General features: G+C 36.4%; 1 protein-coding gene across 8 annotated transcripts in view; it reads left to right on the top strand.

Moving 5' to 3' along the window:
- Positions 1-18,874, top strand: part of SIK3 (SIK family kinase 3) — a 235,311-nt gene that overhangs the window by 115,176 nt on the left and 101,261 nt on the right. For 7 of the 8 annotated variants that reach the window (XM_076002538.1, XM_076002535.1, XM_076002537.1 and 4 more), the window contains exons 2-3: positions 13,902-14,018; positions 17,208-17,271. In XM_076002538.1, coding sequence (XP_075858653.1) covers positions 13,902-14,018; positions 17,208-17,271 — 181 coding nt within the window. Of the gene's footprint in view, positions 1-11,348; positions 14,019-17,207; positions 17,272-18,874 lie in introns of those variants that run through there. The other variant, XM_076002539.1, reaches the window with a different exon arrangement.

Raw genomic sequence — 18,874 nt, 5'->3', positions numbered from 1 at the left:
GCATCAGCCTAGCTCACAGCAACCTCAAACTCCTGGGCTCAAGCAATCCTCCCGCCTCAGCCTCCCAAGTAGCTGGAACTACAGGCATGCACCACCATGCCTGGCTAATTTTTTTGTATATATATTAGTTGGCCAATTAATTTCTTTCTATTTATAGTAGAGACAGGGTCTTGCTCTTGCTCAGGCTGGTTTCGAACTCCTGACCTCAAGCAATCCGCCCGCCTCGGCCTCCCAGAGTACTAGGATTACAGGCGTGAGCCACTGCGCCCGGCCTTAAAATTTTAATAAACTTTTTATTTTAGAATAGTTTTACAGAAAAGTTGCCAATATAGTACACAGTTCCCAAGTGCCCCACACACTCAATTTTCTCTATTATTAACATATTATATTAGTATGATATACTTGTCATAATTAATGGACCAATATTAATTCATTATTATCAAGTGAAGTGCATACTATTTTCAGATTACCTAGTTTTTTACCTAATATACTTTTTCTGTGTCAGGGTCCCATCCAGGATATAACATTACATTTAGTCATCATGTCTCCTTAGGCTCCTCTAGGCTGTGATCAAATTTGGATAATGTACGTAACATTTCTTAAATTTGTATTCTTGGTTTCTGTGTTCTTGTCTTCCTAGTTAAGTTGTACTTTATGGTTTAATTAGTTTAACTTAATTGCGGCCTACATCACATTCCATCTCATTTAGTCTACTGTTGTTCTGTAAGTGGGATGGAAATTAATGCCAATATTATTGACGATTTAGTGTTCCTAGTATTAACAGTAGGAAACATTGATTACCAATAATGAAAATATTGGTAGCAAATGCCAAGGCGTTTCTGGGTAAACAGTGGTGTTATACTTTTGTGTAACATATTTAATTTAAGAAAGAAAGTAGCATTCCGATGCTGAATAAAGTCTGAGCAAAAAAAAAAAGAAAAGGAAAGAAATATGCATGGGCTTATTCACCAAGGTTATCTCACATGTAGTACATGTATCTCTACTTATTATTATATGGTCCTGTATGTATTTTATAGCACTGTAGAACTGTATGGCTTGATTACTTTAATTGTCCAAGATTGAGAGTTATCTGACTAGTAGTGATTCTAATTGATTTTATGTGAATAACTTTAGAACTTAAAAATAAATAAAAAATTTTAAAAAGGCAAAACCCAAATCTCCCAGAGTTCTAATTAGGAATTGGCACAGTGAGAGCCTTGTCTTGGTAACTCTGCCTTCATGCCATGTTAGAGGCACACTTTTATTTAATAGATGAAAACATTGAGGACCAGAGGGGTAAAATGATTTGCCCAACCCCACAGACATGTCTTAGAGACAGAGCCTGGAATTGACTCTGAATTCCAACTCCTACTCCACTGCTCTTTTTGCTGTCCCCATAATTTCTAAATCTTTCTCCAGAGCTATATGTTTCCAAAAAGTTTTGTCCAATTTTGACCTTCTACTCAAGTTTAGCCAGAGTAGATCATCTTTTTTTTCCTGTCTTTAAGTATTAGAGTTAGTTTGAGATTTTGTTCAGAGAGAAAAAGGTTCTGTTGCTGTATATGATAGTTTTTATAGCCTTCTGACACTAAGCTCCTTGTTTTATTCTGTGCCATTTTCAACTCATAAAAATAAGTTTGATTTATTGGAGGGATTTTTTGTTTTACTTTGTTTCACAAATGCCGATTTGGTCTATAAAGAAATATGTGACCCAGAGACCTCAGGAAAATTCACAAGGACTTTTAAATATGGAGGGATAATTATTTTTAGTGTGAAGTTATCATTAATCAACATTTTATTTCCTTCTGGTTCTCTATATTCTCCCTTCATTTTCTCATCTTATAAATCTCATTCTTTGTGATTTTTTGGGGTGGTGTTACTCATGGTCTATTATGTGTCTGAAACAATATTTATGCAAATATGTCTGTCTTAAACTATTTCTGATGTCTGGAGATTGTTTTGGGTCTCTTAGGCAATGAATTAGGGGTCATGTTAATTTGCTTCAAAACAGCATTATTATAAGACATAAAAGAGGGCCCAATAGACAGTAAAGTAGCTGGTTTTTGCTTAGATTGTGGATACTTTTAATGATTCAAGAAAAAAAATATCTCACACGGCTGGGCACAGTGGCTCACGCCTATAATCCCAGCACTCTGGGAGGCTGAGGCAGGCGGATCGTTTGAGCTCAGGAGTTTGAGACCAGCCTGAGCAATGGTGAGACCCTGTTCCTATTAAAAATGGAAAGAAATTAGCTGAACATTTAAAAATATATAGAAAAAATTAGCCAGGTATGGTGGCGCATGTCTGTAGTCCCGGCTACTTGGGAGGCTGAGGCAGGAGGATCGCTTGAGCCCAGGAGTTTGAGGTTGCTGTGAGCTAGGCTGACACCACGGCATTCTAGCCCTGGCAACGGAGCTAGACTCTGTCTCAAAACCAAACAAACAAAACACACACACCTCTCACTGTTATTAACTATACTCAATATTTTAGTCAATTAATCCAGTCAGTAATTTACTTGAAATAAAATTCTTCTTGCTACTTTAAGCAGCTTTTTGAAATTCTAGACTTGCACTGTAATGTCCATTTAGGACTATCATAGAAGGTCAGTATTTAGGATGCCTATACACTTGCCGTGGGAAAGCAAAAACCATCTTGTTAAATGTTAACTCTGTTATATTAAGCATATACTTCATGTACCCATCTTTTGACATTTAAAGTGGTTATGTCTAATCTGTATAATAATGTTATATTCCATTAGAACCATTTTCCAGGTTTTTTTCTATGGCAGTGTTGTTTATCAATATGCCCCCTCCTGCCTTTATAATAAATATTAGAAATTTGAGAATTAATTAGTGTTTACTATTAGACTTTCCAGGGATTGATTTAAGTTCCTTAAACTGCACTATTCATCACATGAAACACAGGCATTCATTATGGAAATAAAATGTGCCTGACTTGAAAATGTGATGATTACTAAATATAAAGAACTTATTGAAATTGGAGTAAATGCAAAATGCCATCACATAAAACATTGCCATTTTGATTGACTTCCAGAGGGGCATTATCTGCCAGCTCTGGTGGTATGCAACTGTGATTAGGAAAGCCACTCAGAAGGTAGTTGGTGCTGTGTTCCTGATGGGAACAGGGAGGTGGCTTTTTAACTCCAGGCTGCACAGGGAAGACCTCCTAGTATCATACCTTTCAGACTGGAAATGCATGGTTTGACAACGATGCACATCTTGAGGATGATCACACTACTGGCATCTAAGGATGCATTAGAAGTAAGACGTTCAGAATAAGGAGGGCAAGATGCCATATGAGAATGGAGATCGCTTCCTATTGTTCTTTAGTTTCCATTATCAAATAATTGGGAGATATCAAGAGATGAGGGATTTAAGATAGCTTTTCAACTGTTACCAAGTTCCTTTGGTTCACACAACCTCCTGCTACTGCATGTGTACTGTGTTATTAGGCATTGGGGACATATTAATATAATTTAAAACAATTTAAAGTATGAACTATTTCTGATTTTGTTCACCAGGAACAATACTACCATTGTAAGGTTAGCAAGATACCCAGTATAATAAATCTCTATAGGGGAAGTTTAAGAAAGTTATTTTATGCCAGTTGAGTCTTCTAGGTTCTACATCTAAATGTGTTTAACAGTACACAGGCTCCTTGACAAATGCTGTTCTTGGGAAGAGCACAATTCTTCTGTGAGCCGGTGTTATTTTTACCTATGAGTTGGCACTCCAAGAAAGAGTATCATGTACTTCATTAAGAAAATTCATCTTAAAATTCATTCAGCATTTTGCCTTCTTATAACCTCATATTCAGGGCACATTGCCAAGTTCTTTGTCCAATCCTTTTTTCTCTGGGGCTAAAATTTCATCTTTTATGACTTAATTTCCCATCATAACTTTAAATTTTTTCCTTGGACTAACTACTTCTCACTGTTTTTCTTTTATTTCAGAACATTTCTGTAACAATTATAGGTTGAGTATCCCTAATTTGAAAATCTGAAATGTTCCAAAATCTGAAACTTTTTGAGCACCAACGTGATGTCACAAGTGGAAAATTCCACACATAAGTACTTAACACAAACTTTGTTTCATGCACAAAATTACTTAAAATATTGTGTAAAATTACCTTCAAGCTATGTGTATAAAGTATATATGAAACATAACTGAATTTTATGTTTAGACTTGGGTCCCATCACCAGGATATCTCATTATGTTTATGCAAATATTCTAAAATCCAAAAAAATCTGAAACACTTCTGGTCCTAAGCATTTTGAATAAGGGATACTCAACTGGTATTATTTTGTCATCATATACTTTCTTAGATATTGTTCTTTGGTTGCCACTTTAGACTATTAGAACTTCCTCATTAAACCATTTAGCTCTTTCCCTTTTCTTCCCCATCTGCCTAATACTTTTCTGCCCAATCCTTCCACTCTATTCAAACAAAGTCTCTCCTATTTGCCCTACATTCACCTTTTACCCTTCTCCCTCTTTCCCTCCCTTCAGGGCTTCAGGGCATCCTTTTCAACAGCTTCATAACTTTAGAATTAAGCCATCAAGTCCGTTCTAAACATCTCCCTCTTAAACTTCTGCAATTTGTTAAATCTAAAATAAATACCTGAAAATGAAAACTTGGATACTGATATTTTATATGTGATTCTTACCTGACCTTCATTGTTATTGTCAACTCCATCCTTTGCTCCACTCCTCTTTTAAAAAAAATATCTTTTTGTCCAGTTCATTTAAGTGGTAAACCTATAGGCCAAGAGTTGATTTAGTATTCTGTAAAACAGCAGTCCCCAGCCTTTTTGGCACCAGAGACCAGTTTCATGGAATACAGTTTTTCCACAGGAGGTTGGGAGGGATGGTTTTGAGACGATTCGAGCACATTACATTTATTTTGTGCTTTATTTCTATATTACTTTGTATTTCTATATTACTTTGTAATATATAATGAAATAATTACACAACTCACCATAATACAGAATCTAATGGCGCCAGTGATCTGACAGGAGGCGGAGCTCAGGCGGTGATGCCGGCCATGGGGAGCTTCTGTAAATAGGAATGAAGCTTCAGCCCCTCTCCCCCACTCACCAGCTACTGTGCAGCTGGGTTCTAACAGGCCACAGACCAGTACAGGACTGGTCTTGCTGGCAGTACTGCAGCTAGAAACCATACAGAACATCGTTGACAGTTTGTAAATGTTAAAGCAACAGCGACAACAACAATGTGAGCATGACTGGGAGAGGTGCCCATTATGTTTGAGACACTCACAGGATCTCTGTTTTTTGAGAGGGTAAATGTTAACCAGATGGGAATTAATGGGACTCATTTTCTTTTTGTCTTTAAGAATTTCCCTTCTGTGCCTTGAATTTCAAGTAATCACAAAAAATTTCCTTTGCGGTAGACACCATTTATTAATTTTGTATAATATGCCATGTTCCAACTTAGAAATGCTTCAAAGAATAATATTTGTTTCATGGTATATTTTCCTACTTTCGGTAAGCTATCTTGCAGAGATTGTAAATCCATGAATTATTTTATGTTCACCATTCAGTCCAGTCCAGAGAAGTATAGAAAAATAAAATTTTCTGTAAAAATACTGTATTTTAAATTACAGTTGTTAACTGCTTCCTTTGGAGTTTATTGAAAACTGACTGACCCTTATCTTTGTTGGCCAGTGTTAAGTCCTCTTGTCTGCAGTTGGCTAGCAGCCTTGTATCTCAGCCATTCCTTAGTCTTGACAGCTGCATATTTTCCCAGAAACAGTTGTGATTGGTGTGTAAAATGAGTAATCAGTTCTTTCCAAATATGCATCTTTGTATTGTCCCTTAGCACTTGATTTGACTATTTGTTACAAACTGAAATATGTACTCCAATTAAGAAATTGGATCCAGTGCAGAGGTTAGGACCTTCCCAAGAATGGAGCCAGCCTACATCCTGACCTTGGCCCCATGGCACATTATTAATGGCCATTTAATGCATGGCAGGTTTAACTTAAGAGTCCAGCTTGTGTAGCTTATGTTGGTTTGGGGTTTCTTTAAATCTATTTTCTGATGACAATTTTACATTATAGTAAGTTCAAAAGAAGACAGTTTTTAATCAAGGCTGATTTCAAAGACATTTAAATTCCTTTTCTAGGCAGACATTCTCATATGTGTCCTGTGAAAGAATTAAGCCCTACCGAAAAAAATTTAAGTGACTATTTTCTAGTTTTCCCAAAGATGGTACTATTCTAGATGCATAGAAGAGAAATTAAGTTGTTATATACAATGATGCCTTAGGGCATTTGTTCTCAAAGTTTGATCTAGGGACACCCAGAGTCTCTAAGACTCTTTCAGTGGGTCCTCCAGGTTGAAATGTGTCATAAAAATGCTAAAACATTGTTTTCTTTTTTCACTCTCTGTCACAGTTACAAAATGGAGATTGCCAGAGACTACATAATGTATGATGACGTAATGGTTCTGATGGCTAAGGGAGTGCATGCTTGTGTATGCTTATCTTTAAAATTTTGTTTAAATTTATGATTTTAATTTCATTTCAAAGTAAATATTGATAAATAGTACCCACATAAAACTTCTTTAAAGGTTCTCATTAACTTTTAGGAGAAGAAGTCCTGAGACCAAAATATTTGAGAACTGCTGACTTAGGGCAGTAAGACTTAATTTAATTCTTGAGAATGGCTACTAATGAGCTACACAAGGGCAGGGCAGTAAACCAGTCAGTAGCTCAGTAAACATTTTTTAATGGAATTAAATTGAGTTTAGAATACAGCTTTTGAGACCTTATTTGAGATTCTCTCCTAAGGCAAGTGAGCATTGAGTGCCTTGTAACTTGGGCCAACTTTCTGTGACATAGATGTAATTGGCAATTCTCACTATTGAGTCAGCTCTTTCAGGAGTTATTTTCAGGGAATGCCCTCTTTAACTGGTTGCTAGTTGGCATTGTCTAGATCAGTGCTGTCCAACAGATTGAGGGCCACATATATTATTTAAGATTTTCTAGTAGTCATATAAAAAGTAAAAGAAACAGATGAAATTGATTTTAATAATATAATTTATTTAGCCTAGTAAATCCAAAATATTATCATGTCTACATGTCATCAGTATAAAAATTTATCAAGAAGACAGTTAATTTTTTTACTATTGTCTTCAGAATCTGGTGCAAATATATTACATTTTTACATCAATTTGGACTAGCCACATTTCAGGTGGTCAGTAGTCACATGTGGCTAGTGCCTACTGTATTAGACTATTCAAATATAGACTATAAAATAATTCTAGAGCAGAGCTGAGAATGATCTAGACCAGCGGTCCGCAACCTTTTTGGCACCAGGGACCAGTTCATGGAAGACAGTTTTCCCACAGACCCGGGTAGGGGGGATGGTTTCAGGCTTATTCAAGTGCATTACTTTATTGTATAGTCAGACATTCTGCTAATGATGCTCTGTATTTGCAGCCGCTCCCCAGTGCTAGCATCACCGCCTCAGCTCCACCCCAGATCATCAGGCACTAGATTCTCACAAGGAGCAGGAAACCTAGATCCCTTACGTGTGCAGTTTACAGTTGGGTTCATGCTCCTATGAGAATCTAATGCTGCCACTGAGCTGACAGGAGGCGGAGCTTATGCGGTGATGCGAGTGATGGGAGTGATGGGGGGAGTGGCTGTAAATACTGATGAAGCTTTGCTCACTGGCTGGCTGCTCACCTCCTGCTGTGCGACCTGCTTCCTAATAGGCCACAGACCGGTACCAGTACCAGTCTGTGGCCCAGGGGTTGGGGACCAACAGATGTAGACTAGATAACTTTGTCATAGAAATAGAGAATAAAAATTTTGCTACAGATGTTAATATAAAAACATAACCCAATTGAAAAAATTCACAACAAAACATTTCATATCTGGCTAAGTTTTACAACATTTCAATGAGAACTAAAATTTCTTTCTTTATTGATAATATTGAAAAAATAATATTGAATTCAATATTCAATAATATTGAAAAAATAAACTTTCTCCAGTGTATCGTGTTTTCTCTTTCTTGCTCTTTTGAGCATCTGTTTACTATATTCTGTGAAATTATTATACATACATCTGCACACTGGTTTAAGGGAGTGCTGTTTCTCTTTTTGGAGGAATTTTAGCCCTTGTGGTCTTTATATTTTCTTCCTAAGTAGTCTTTTAACTGTCCACATGTTATAGCCTATCCGTGAATTCCTCTTATGGGAGGGAGGTTATTTCTGATGGGGAATGGTGAGGAGGAAGGGTGGTTTGTTTTGATCTTAATACTGACCTTTTCCTTGGTTCATTTGCTTTTTCTGTCACCTTATCTTGCTTGTGAATGTGGTGTTAGAACAAGCAAGTGAATTATTGCCTGTTGTGAAGGAACCACTATTTTTTTTCAACTTCATTCCCTATGAGCATTACTGTGCTTGCAAAAATGAGTTTAGAGTTAAAAGAACTGTGTTTTTTAGAAGTTAGAACTAAAAGGGGAAAATGGCAATTTTTCCTCTTCTAAAATGAATAATGAACCATGACTTTAAATTTGGCATGATCTGAATTTAATTTTTTCTTACCACATGCCAATTATAAAAGAGTTTGTAGAATGGAAATGTCTTAAGTAGGGAAATTCTTAAAGACTCTCACAATCCTTTATAATACATATCAAATATGTTTGGTGACATTTATACAATGCCATGTTTAATTAAAGTTTCAATTCACAAAATAATGCTCTTTGCAAGATAAAAGAATTCTGAACAGGCAAACTTAGGAAATATATGGTTTTTTGGTAATGTGTTGGAAGTTTCATTCTCTCCTTATTATAATTTTTACATGTAAGTGCAACTATGTAATTTGTAGATTTTCATTCCCAATCTAAAAAAACAGATTCTTTGAGAGTTTGTCCTTTATTTACATACTAATTTACCTTTGCTATGACACATTTAATTTTTCAAGCAACTGGTGTACTTTAAGCTAAAACCTTTTGTAGCCTCCAGTAATCTATAGCTGTGAAAATTCATGCTCATGAATCTGTTCAGATATTCTCAAAATAATTATACCTGAGTGCCAACCTCCTGCCCTCTGACTTGGTAGTTTCTTTGTTCCAATGGTATTTTTATGCTTTGTAGAGCACCTCCATGTTCCAGTTTGCAGCTGAGGTAGGAGCTAAGCTTTAGGAAGTTGCCTTCTCTGTTAAGTGGTCCTATCGTGTAGTTGTGCTATTGTCAAGTAGCATTAAGTGTCCTCCTCTCAGATGTTAGCTACTTAGGGATGGCACAGGAAGCCTGGCCTACTGTGAAGAAGCAGGCCACTGTCTTTCTGGCATAGGCTTCAGGGTCAAGTCTTGCTGTGGGTTCTGTCTTGTGGTTGAGTGTGACTTTCCTAAATGGAATGCTTTTTTTTTTCCCCAGCTCTGTTCCTTCCGTGTTCTTCCCACATCAGTTGGCAGCAGCTGATTGGTTCTGAATGCTGCCCACAAATTGTTAGTTATCTTGCTTCTTGGCCCCTCTACTCGCCCCTTGAATAAGGAATTGATGTGTTTCAGATCCAGGATTGTGGTGCTTAGTGAAGCAAATCTAATCTTTGCCAAGGACTACCTAAAGTTTAAGTTTTGATTCCAGAAAAAAAGAAAAACAACAGTAATACCTGTAGTGAACATATATTGCATGTTTACCATGTGTCAGGCATTATACTAAGTAGTTTACATATGCATTAGCTTAGTTAATCCCCCAAAACCCTTTAAAGTAGGTTCTATTGTTATCCCTATTTTATAGATAAGGAGGTTCTATTGTTATCCCTATTTTATAGATAAGGAACCACAGAAAAATTAAATAAGTTGCTCAAGTTATTTAATTTATTTACACATTAAGGGATAGTTCTAAGATTTTGAATCCAACTATCTTGACTCCAAAGTCCTGGCTTCTCACTTTTAAGCATCTTGTGGAATCTTAAATCTTTTGGAAGAGTAGACAGAATTTTTTTTTTTTTTGAGACAGAGTCTCGCTTTGTTGCCCAGGCTAGAGTGAGTGCTATGGCGTCAGCCTACCTCATAGCAATGTCAAACTCCTGGGCTCAAGTAATCCTACTGCCTCAGCCTCCCGAGTATCTGGGACTACAAGCATGTGCCACCATGCCCGGCTAATTTTTTCTATATTTGTTAGTTGGCCAATTAATTTATTTCTATTTATAGTAGAGACAGGGTCTCACTCTTGCTCAGGCTGGTTTCAAACTCCTGACCTTGAGCAATCCGCCCGCCTAGGTCTCCCAGAGTGCTAGGATTACAGGCGTGAGCCACCGGGCCTGGCCAGTAGACAGAAATTTGATGTTTTAATCTTTTAAATGTCTTTGTACCCTCCTTCTAAGAACAGATTACACTTAATAAATTTTTTCCTGAAAAGATAAGAATACATTTCTTTTTAAAAATTTATTTATTTATTTATTTATAAAATTATACATATGTGTAGGTACATGTGATGTGTTAATACATGCATACAATGTGTAATTATCAAATCAGGGTAATTAGGATATCCATCAACTCAAACATTTATCATTTATTTGTGTTGGAGGCCTTTCAAATTTTGTTGCTATTTGGAAATATGCAATAAATTATTGTTAACAATAGTTAACAGAAAGCATTATTTCTAATACAGGTACTCCTTGACTTGTGATTGGGTTATGTCCTGATCAACCCATCGTAAGTTGAAAATATGGTAAGCCAAAAATGGATTTAATACACTGCAGGTAATTGGCTGTGATTGATTGTGTGGCTGACTGGGAATTGTGACTTGCTCCTGCTGTCCAGCATCCCAGTAGAGTACCTTACTGCATATCATTAGCCCAGGAAAAGATCGAAATTCAAAATTTGAAGTATGATTTCTACTGAAAGTATATTTCTTTTGCACCATCTTAAAGTCAAAGAATTATAAATGGAACCATTGTAAGTCAGAGACTGTATGTTCTGTCACTAAGTCAGGCCACCTCTCTGGTCTTATGTGCCTTATTTGCAAAGTGAAGGTGTTAGGAAATGTGCCCCAAAAGTAAAGTCAGTCTCATGTATGACTAGCAAGGGAAAGTTCTTCGATAAAGTACTAAGAGTACATTTCAATATGTAGGACCATATTCCCTTTATGTGAAGTCAGATACACGTGTTACAAAATGTGAAACTACATCTATATACTATGCCTTTATCTTTATTAAGTTAAATATATTGATTAGGTACATGGTATATGTGATAAGATCTTCTGTACTCATAGATAATTAGGTTCAGTTTTCTCTTTACCTTTCTGAGGGTCCTATCGCTGCAGAACACAGGTTTCCACCTGTGTTTCCAGAGTGAGTGCACTGCGAATCAAGGAGGCCCCACTGTCTGACTCTCTCAGTTACAGTGTGACCCAGCACTCTCTTGGAGGGGAGAAAGTGCAAAAATTTGGTCAGTTGCCTTGAAGGCCACTCCTTTCCCCCACTTACTTTGTACATGCCAATAATTAGTAGGGTGTGAGCAGAGGTGTGGGATTTCAGGCACAATCCTTAGACAGTTGATGACCCGTTGTTAAGATCAACAAATCCTAGCATTGCTTCCTGACCTCTTGTACATCATGGCATGGATAGAAAATGCTATTTCTTCAGAGGTAAACCAGTGAGGCTCCTTGAGACTGGAGGTGGTCATCGCCTGTAACCCATCTCCATCTGGCATACGCTACAAGATGCTATTCATATGTAAGATTTTGTTAATAATTACTATTAAGACCTGGCTGTTAGTTCTATAAAGAGACATTTTGTATTATGATTGTTTGTTTGTTTGTTTGTTTTGGAAGCTGTCCTGAGAGAAGCAGGAGCAGGTGCCAGACCAGTTGTTGGAGTTAAGGTCCCGTATGTGATGTGGTACGATAATGAAGACAAATAGAAATGCTAGTGGTCAAGGGTCATATGGGTCAAGACTTCTTATAGGAGATGAAGCAGCTGGTGAGGTTCTCCTCATTAAATTCTCTACCTTCTTTTCTGCCTGCTCCAATTCTTTCTATAGTCAAATTCTGCCTTCTTTGTGACATCTTTCCCTGTGTCTACCTCTTCTGCAGGTGAAGGTCATTCATCAATCTCTGTTCTGTTATGCATGGTACATAGCTCTGTTGATTGTACTTCCAATGCTGTATTGTTATGTTTCACACCTCTTTCTCCAATTGGACTGTGAGCTCCTTGAAGTTCCGGTGGTATCTGGTTAATCTTTTTTAGCTCAATCCATACCCAGCTCATTTCATCACATTTCATCATTAGGCAGGGCTTAAATGCTGTTTGAATCCTGCTGAAATTTTGTCTCCCTATGCCTTTCTCCCATTAGTACTAATTCTAATATGTCAGACTACTCCAAATAAAATTCCTTTTATGCTAGTCATTCATATATTTGAATAATCAATTTACCGTATATGGCTCCATACAGTCTTTATTTCTCTGAGCTAAACATTTTTACTGTTGAAATTTTGCTTCCCTGATTTTTCTTTTTTTCTTCATTAAATGCTGTATAAGTTTCCTTTGCTTCTCTTCATGTATAGAAAGAATTAGAGGGGACTAGAATTTACCTAATCCAGGACCCTCATCTAACTAATATTACTTACATACTGATTAAGCAATTGAAACTGAGATACAGGGATATTTGGTAGCAAGACAAATGTTTTAAGTATTTCACTGGGAATAATGAGAAATTGAGATTTAATAGATTCTAAAAAGTCCTTCATCTTTAATTCTGCTTTAAAATATATGTGCTGCTGGATATCTTTTAAAAAATGGGCAAATTGGAAAGATATGTTTTGTGCTGAAGCCATGTATGAATGATAGAGAAAGATCTTGAGATTCTTACTATTGTTAAGAATTTGACTCTAAAGCCAAGATGCCTAGGAATCTTGGGTTAATTACTTAATCTCCGTGTGCTTCAGTTTCCATCTGTATACAACAAGGTTAATAATTAGGTGTTATGAGGTTTAGATGAGTTAGTACTTGCAAAGCACCAAGTATTATGCCTGGCGCATAGTAAACATTCAGTGTATGGTAGCTCCTGCTGCTGCCACCAACATCACCACCACTACCACTGCCGCCACCACCACTACTACTACTATTACTATTACTGCTACTACTAGTGAGTTATACAAGCACCTGGTGAAATGTGGAAAGCCCCTATAAAGTTCTGGTAGAACCTTACTAAAACATGTACTTAATGATATAAGCTTCTTGTCTTAATGAGAGGCCCTACACAGACAGCACTCTCTGCACTGGCATATGATTTGACCCAGACTGCAACCACACCTATGGAGTAATGAAGTGTTTTGTCATGGGATTTTACTGTATAAGCAATTTAAGAAATGGCAGCAGACCCATTCGCTTTTGGAGTCTGTTCCTTTGAGACCAACTTGCTAGGAATCTATTTCCTGTCTTTTTTAAGGAGTAAATTAATTTTTCTCATAGACATAGTGTAAACAACATACTGGCAGCTTATTTTTGTAGAATATAATGTTTTAAAGTGGATTTAATTTTCCTTAGTTAACTGCTTTTTATTTTATTTTTTTGAGACAGTCTCTTGCTCTGTTGCCTGGGCTAGAGTGCAGTGGCATCAGCCTAGCTCATAGCAACCTCAAACTCCTGGGCCCAAGCAATCCTGCCTCAGCCTCCTGAGTATCTGGGATTATAGGTGTGCACTACCATACCCGGCTAATTTTTTCTATTTTTAGTAGAGATGGAGTCTCACTCTTGCTCAGGCTGGTCTCCAATTCCTGACCTTAAGCTATCCTCCCACCTCAGCCTCCCAAAGTATTAGGATTACAGGCGTGAGCCACCCCACCTGGCCAGTAAACTGCTTTTAATAATACATCAGAGTAAATTTTCCTCCTCTTTTATCAGGTTGCTATCAAGATCATAGATAAGACTCAGCTGGATGAAGAAAACTTGAAGAAGATTTTTCGGGAAGTTCAAATTATGAAGATGCTTTGCCACCCTCATATCATCAGGCTCTACCAGGTAGGATCATTAGGGTCGACCAGGTAGTGAATGGCTACAAAGAACCTAGAATGGTCGGTTGTATCTATGGCTGCCTTTGAAGAAAATGTGGGTGGGTTAACAACATCTGCAACTTTTTTTGTTGCTATGTTCGTGTGTTCATTCTATTATCTTCTCCACCCTTCTGTTTCCTCACTCAGTAGTTAGTATCTTCATGTTTTGCCTTACCCAGGTAGGTCTTTTTAATTTGTTCTTTAAAACTTGATGCCATTCTTAGCAAGAATCATGCAAAAAGATTATTCAGAAGATGATGATAACTTATTTTATTTGGATCAGAATTCTAAAATAGGATGGGAGATCCAAAAGGAAGAGAGAATTTAAACAGATGAAAAGCTAGAGATGAATATAACATTATTTTTACAACATCATTAAAATACTAATTTCTAAGATCATATTATAAATTGTGATGGCAAAGGATATTTTAAGTATTGCTGTTACTTCTTGCATCAGTCAAAACCTACCTCTTTTCTATTCTAGTAAGGTCCTGGACTTAGTTTTCTAAGGTAGCATTTAATTATTTTGACAATCAAGAGACTGATTCTAAGTAATAGGAGAGATTTTTATTTCAGTTTTCTTACTTTCCCAAGAAATATGCATATTTCATGCCATCGTCAAAATAATTCCCTATCCTAACTACAAAAGCAGTAAATCTGATGGCTGGAATTTCAAGCCAGATAGGAGGGGAGGATCTTGCCTTACCAGGCTGGTGGAAGAGATATTTTGGGAGAGGTGGAGCTTTGGGGTGCTTCTCAAATTGCAGTGTGTTGGCAGCCACAAACTCTGCCTCTGTACAGGGCCAGCTCTACTCGCTGCTCTCTGCCTGAACAGCCATCTCCTAGTTCTGAAGGAAGTGGCCACCCACTCAGTTCATTTGCTACTGTTAGTCTGTAGTAAATGGCTACTGGCCCAGACATAGGACCATGTGTAAGAGCGGAGAAAGCACACCCAAGGCACAATGGGCAAGCTTGCATAGCCTGTTATGTTTATGGAAAAGAAAACATGTCATGATGTTAGTCTGTGTGGTTAAGCCTACAGCTTTAGCCTTCCCTGGCATCAGCTGCTCACATAATGAAATGAATTAAGTCAGCAGGAGCAGACCTGTTGAAGTTTATCAGACCAAATTATGTTTAACAACACCTATGTTCTGCCCCAGAAGTAAACCTGTGAAAACTTCCTGGTATTGCCTGAAGACCTGTGTCTGAGCTCACAAGTGTCTAACCTCAGCTTCCTTCCTATCCTGGTAGACCGAATAAACTTCTTGATCTCACCTTTTAAAATAAGTCATCTTTACGTAATTGCAGGACTTAGGCTGACCTTTCTCAAGAGGATGGTTAACTTGTAGGTATTAACCTTATAACCAAATTCTGCGAGTTTGCCTCTCTTACCCAATATTTCATTACCCTGTAAGAATGTGCATGGTTCTAGCCCTGGCTTTGAACAATGCCTTCTAGTAAATTTTAATTTTGCTTTTTGGCAGCTAGTATTATTAATGGGAAATTCTGAGCTGCCAAGGTGAATGGCTAGCAAATTGTCATCTTATGGTATCAAGGTAGTTTTCAGGTTCATTTCTTCAGGTTTATAGAGTAAACAAATATAGATAACTGTATACAAAATAACATGTTTTGAACTCCTGAAAAGTGTAATAATAAAAGAACATTTGCAGTTAGTAAAAGGCCTGGCTAGTACAAAGGACATATATAATATGACATTTGTTTTTTTCTTTCTTTTTTTTCTAAACACCTGAATGTATTTAAAGCATTTACTTTTTGTCATGTAAATTAACATGTGGAGAGAGCTCAGAATCAATACATAGGCTAATATCACCAGCATATAGAGAATTTTTAAAAAGGAAGGAAAAAAGAACAGAAAAGAACATAGCTATTAGATTGGAAAATTAAATTAATATGCTCTCATACAATGGAATACTATGAAGCCATTAAAAAGAAGAAATAGGTCTGTATATCACAATACATACTATTGTTATATGGCATTAATGCATATAAATATAAAGAAAGTAACTGGGAATTAATTAATTAACTGTAAAGTACAGTGAACATCTAGAACTGTGTTGTCCAAAGTGGTAGCCACTAACTGCATGTGGCTGTTGAGTATTTAAATGTGACCAGAGTGACTGAGGAACTGAATTTTAAATTTTATTTAGTTTTAACTGATGTGAGTGTATAAACTGAAGCAATTTACTATTTTAAAGATTGTTGAAATTATAATATTGTAGACATGGGGTAAATAAAATATGTTATTAGAATTATTTTCACCTTTTTCTTTTTACTTTTAAATGTGGCTACTAGAAAGGTTAAAATTATATATGTGGCTCACATTATATTTCTATTGGACAGCACTGTTCTAGAAGGATATATAAAAAGCTATTAACAGAGTTCCTCTGGAGAGTAAGATGGAAGGGGTTGGGATGAGAAAATCCTTTGGACTTTTGTTTATATACTAGGTATTTCTGATGTTATAATGAGTGTATGTATGCATATATATTGCTTTAAAAAATGTTTGCTGGAAAAGGTGAAAAGGAAGACAGGACTAACAACGTATTACAGCAAATTAAAAAAAAAAAAGTAGCAAAATAGGGGCCAAACACAAAATATAAATAACTTGTTACTTAAAAAGTTGATATTTTAAATTATTCCCTTTTTAAAATTAATGGGCAGTGGAAAAGAAAGTTATTTCACTTTTAAAAAGAAAGCTATACATGATTTCTGTGCAGTTTTTAAATGTTTCTTATTATTTTTCCTTAAAGCTTTTTTGTTTTGGTTGAGTTTTAAGGGGGCATTTTTGAGCTTCGAGTGATTGGTGTTGAATGTGAACTTTAAGTTCTGGTTCTTGACAGCTTCTTTGCTTCTCAGTTTTATGGAGCTTAAGAGATTACAGAGACCTCATGGAACAACAAAAGGACTCTCTCAAGCAGTAAATGTTTCCTTCTTTTAGAATTTGGAGAAACATCTGCTCTCTCCCTTTCTTCTTAATAACATTTGTATTTGTTCCTCCCAAAATGTTTTAAATTTTCTTTAAGCAGTAGTGGTTATTAATATTTCAAATGACAAAAGAGGATTCATTAGTTTCTCTTCCTGTGATATCGGCCTGTCATTTGTGTCACTGTCTGTCACTTTCCTGCCTTTGCACCAGGTTATGGAGACAGAACGGATGATTTATCTGGTGACAGAATATGCTAGTGGAGGGGAAATATTTGGTAAGTACATTTATTGCATTCTTTAAACAGCTATTGAGCACCCGATGGCAAACCTAAAATAGCTGTTCAGTGCCTTTGTCACTTGAGCAGCTGTCACTCGATGCTGTCCTTCAGTCCTGTCATTTTCTATCAACACAGTAATTTTAATTTGTTTTGATTAACCTAGTAACCCCCCCACCCAACATCTTTGTTTCCTTAGCAAAGGTGTTTTGTTTGTTTCAGTCAGGTGCTGACAGTTGCGATTAAAGATTTCCAAAAACAAACATGGTTTCAGAACATGTGACTGAGGGTCTTTCCCATTTCCAGGTTCTCACTGAGGTTACCGAGTGTGCGAGCTTCTGTGGTGCGAGAATGCTTCCCTTGGGGCAATCTCAGCCTGATGCATTCCTTACGCTTTGTTTAAATATAACATGTGACTATATTCCTTACCATGTGTTCACAGTTCCCCTTGATGATTCTTGTAATTTTGGAGGTTTTGCCTTCAGTAGCTATTTTTTTTCTCTCACACTTAGCTTTAAGCACAACATTTGTTTTAGTTCAACAAATAAGCAAGAGAATTTGTTACTGATAAATCTGACTTTTGAAGTGATAAAAACTGGCCAAAAAAAAAAAATTTTTTTTTTTTTTTGAGACAAGGTCTTACTCTGTCGGTTGGGCCAGAGTGCAGTGGTGTCATCATAGCTCACAGCAGCCTGAAACTCTTGGGGTCCAGCTGTCCTCCTGCCTCAGCCTCCTGAGTAGCGGGGATTACAGGCACATACCACCATGCCTGGCTAATTTTTCTATTTTTTTTTGTAGAGATGAGATCTTGCTCTTGCTTAACTGGTCTTGAACTCACAATTTTTTTTAACAGTGACAAACGGAACCAGGTAGAAGTAAAGGATAAATTTTCAAGTCTAAACTGACATATCTTTTTTTATTCTTTTGGCAACTAACTGTAGGGAAAGTTTTTATATACTTTAGGTTTATCTAATTTCTTTATTTGGGGGTTTTTAAATTTTATACTTATTCATGTTTTTAATGTCACATTTATTTCATATTTGTATTTATATGTAAATACTAACTAATTTAAAATATATTTAGAAGCATTGAGTTACTTTTGAAATGGAATCTTCTTATTAATGACTGGTTGGTTGTGGCCACATGGAATTTTTTGGTGTGAGTGGCTTAAAGTTTCCCTAGCAATCTAATATTTTTTGTTTCTAAGTGTCTTCAGGATAAGTGCTAGTCCTTTTTAAAGGAGGTATCCTCATTTCTTAATTTTATCTTTAATTGTCTTTATATATGTGCTTATTTTGTGTCAAAGCTAATGTGATGGAATGAAATTTATAGTCAGAATATAGTCTGGATCCTTTTGTAGTTCATAACCATGATGATTGGGCTTTGTCCTCTTCAAACCTTGTGATAATGTTGGCATATTACCTAACAAGAAAAAAAAAGAATATAGCCGAAATAAAAAAAAAAAAAGAATATAGTATGGGAGGGGATACTTTATTTCAAAGAAATGAAAGCATTAAAAGGTTTGAAGAATAGCATTGTACGTCAATAATTGTATATCAAGAAGACATAGTAGGCTTTTTCAGTGGGAATGATAATTTTATGC

This window comes from Microcebus murinus, chromosome 4 (assembly GCF_040939455.1).
Source record: "Microcebus murinus isolate Inina chromosome 4, M.murinus_Inina_mat1.0, whole genome shotgun sequence".
NCBI classification, from domain to species: domain Eukaryota; kingdom Metazoa; phylum Chordata; class Mammalia; order Primates; family Cheirogaleidae; genus Microcebus; species Microcebus murinus.
The sequence above is the reverse complement of the archived record's forward strand: the minus strand, read 5'-3'. Positions and strand labels throughout refer to the sequence as shown.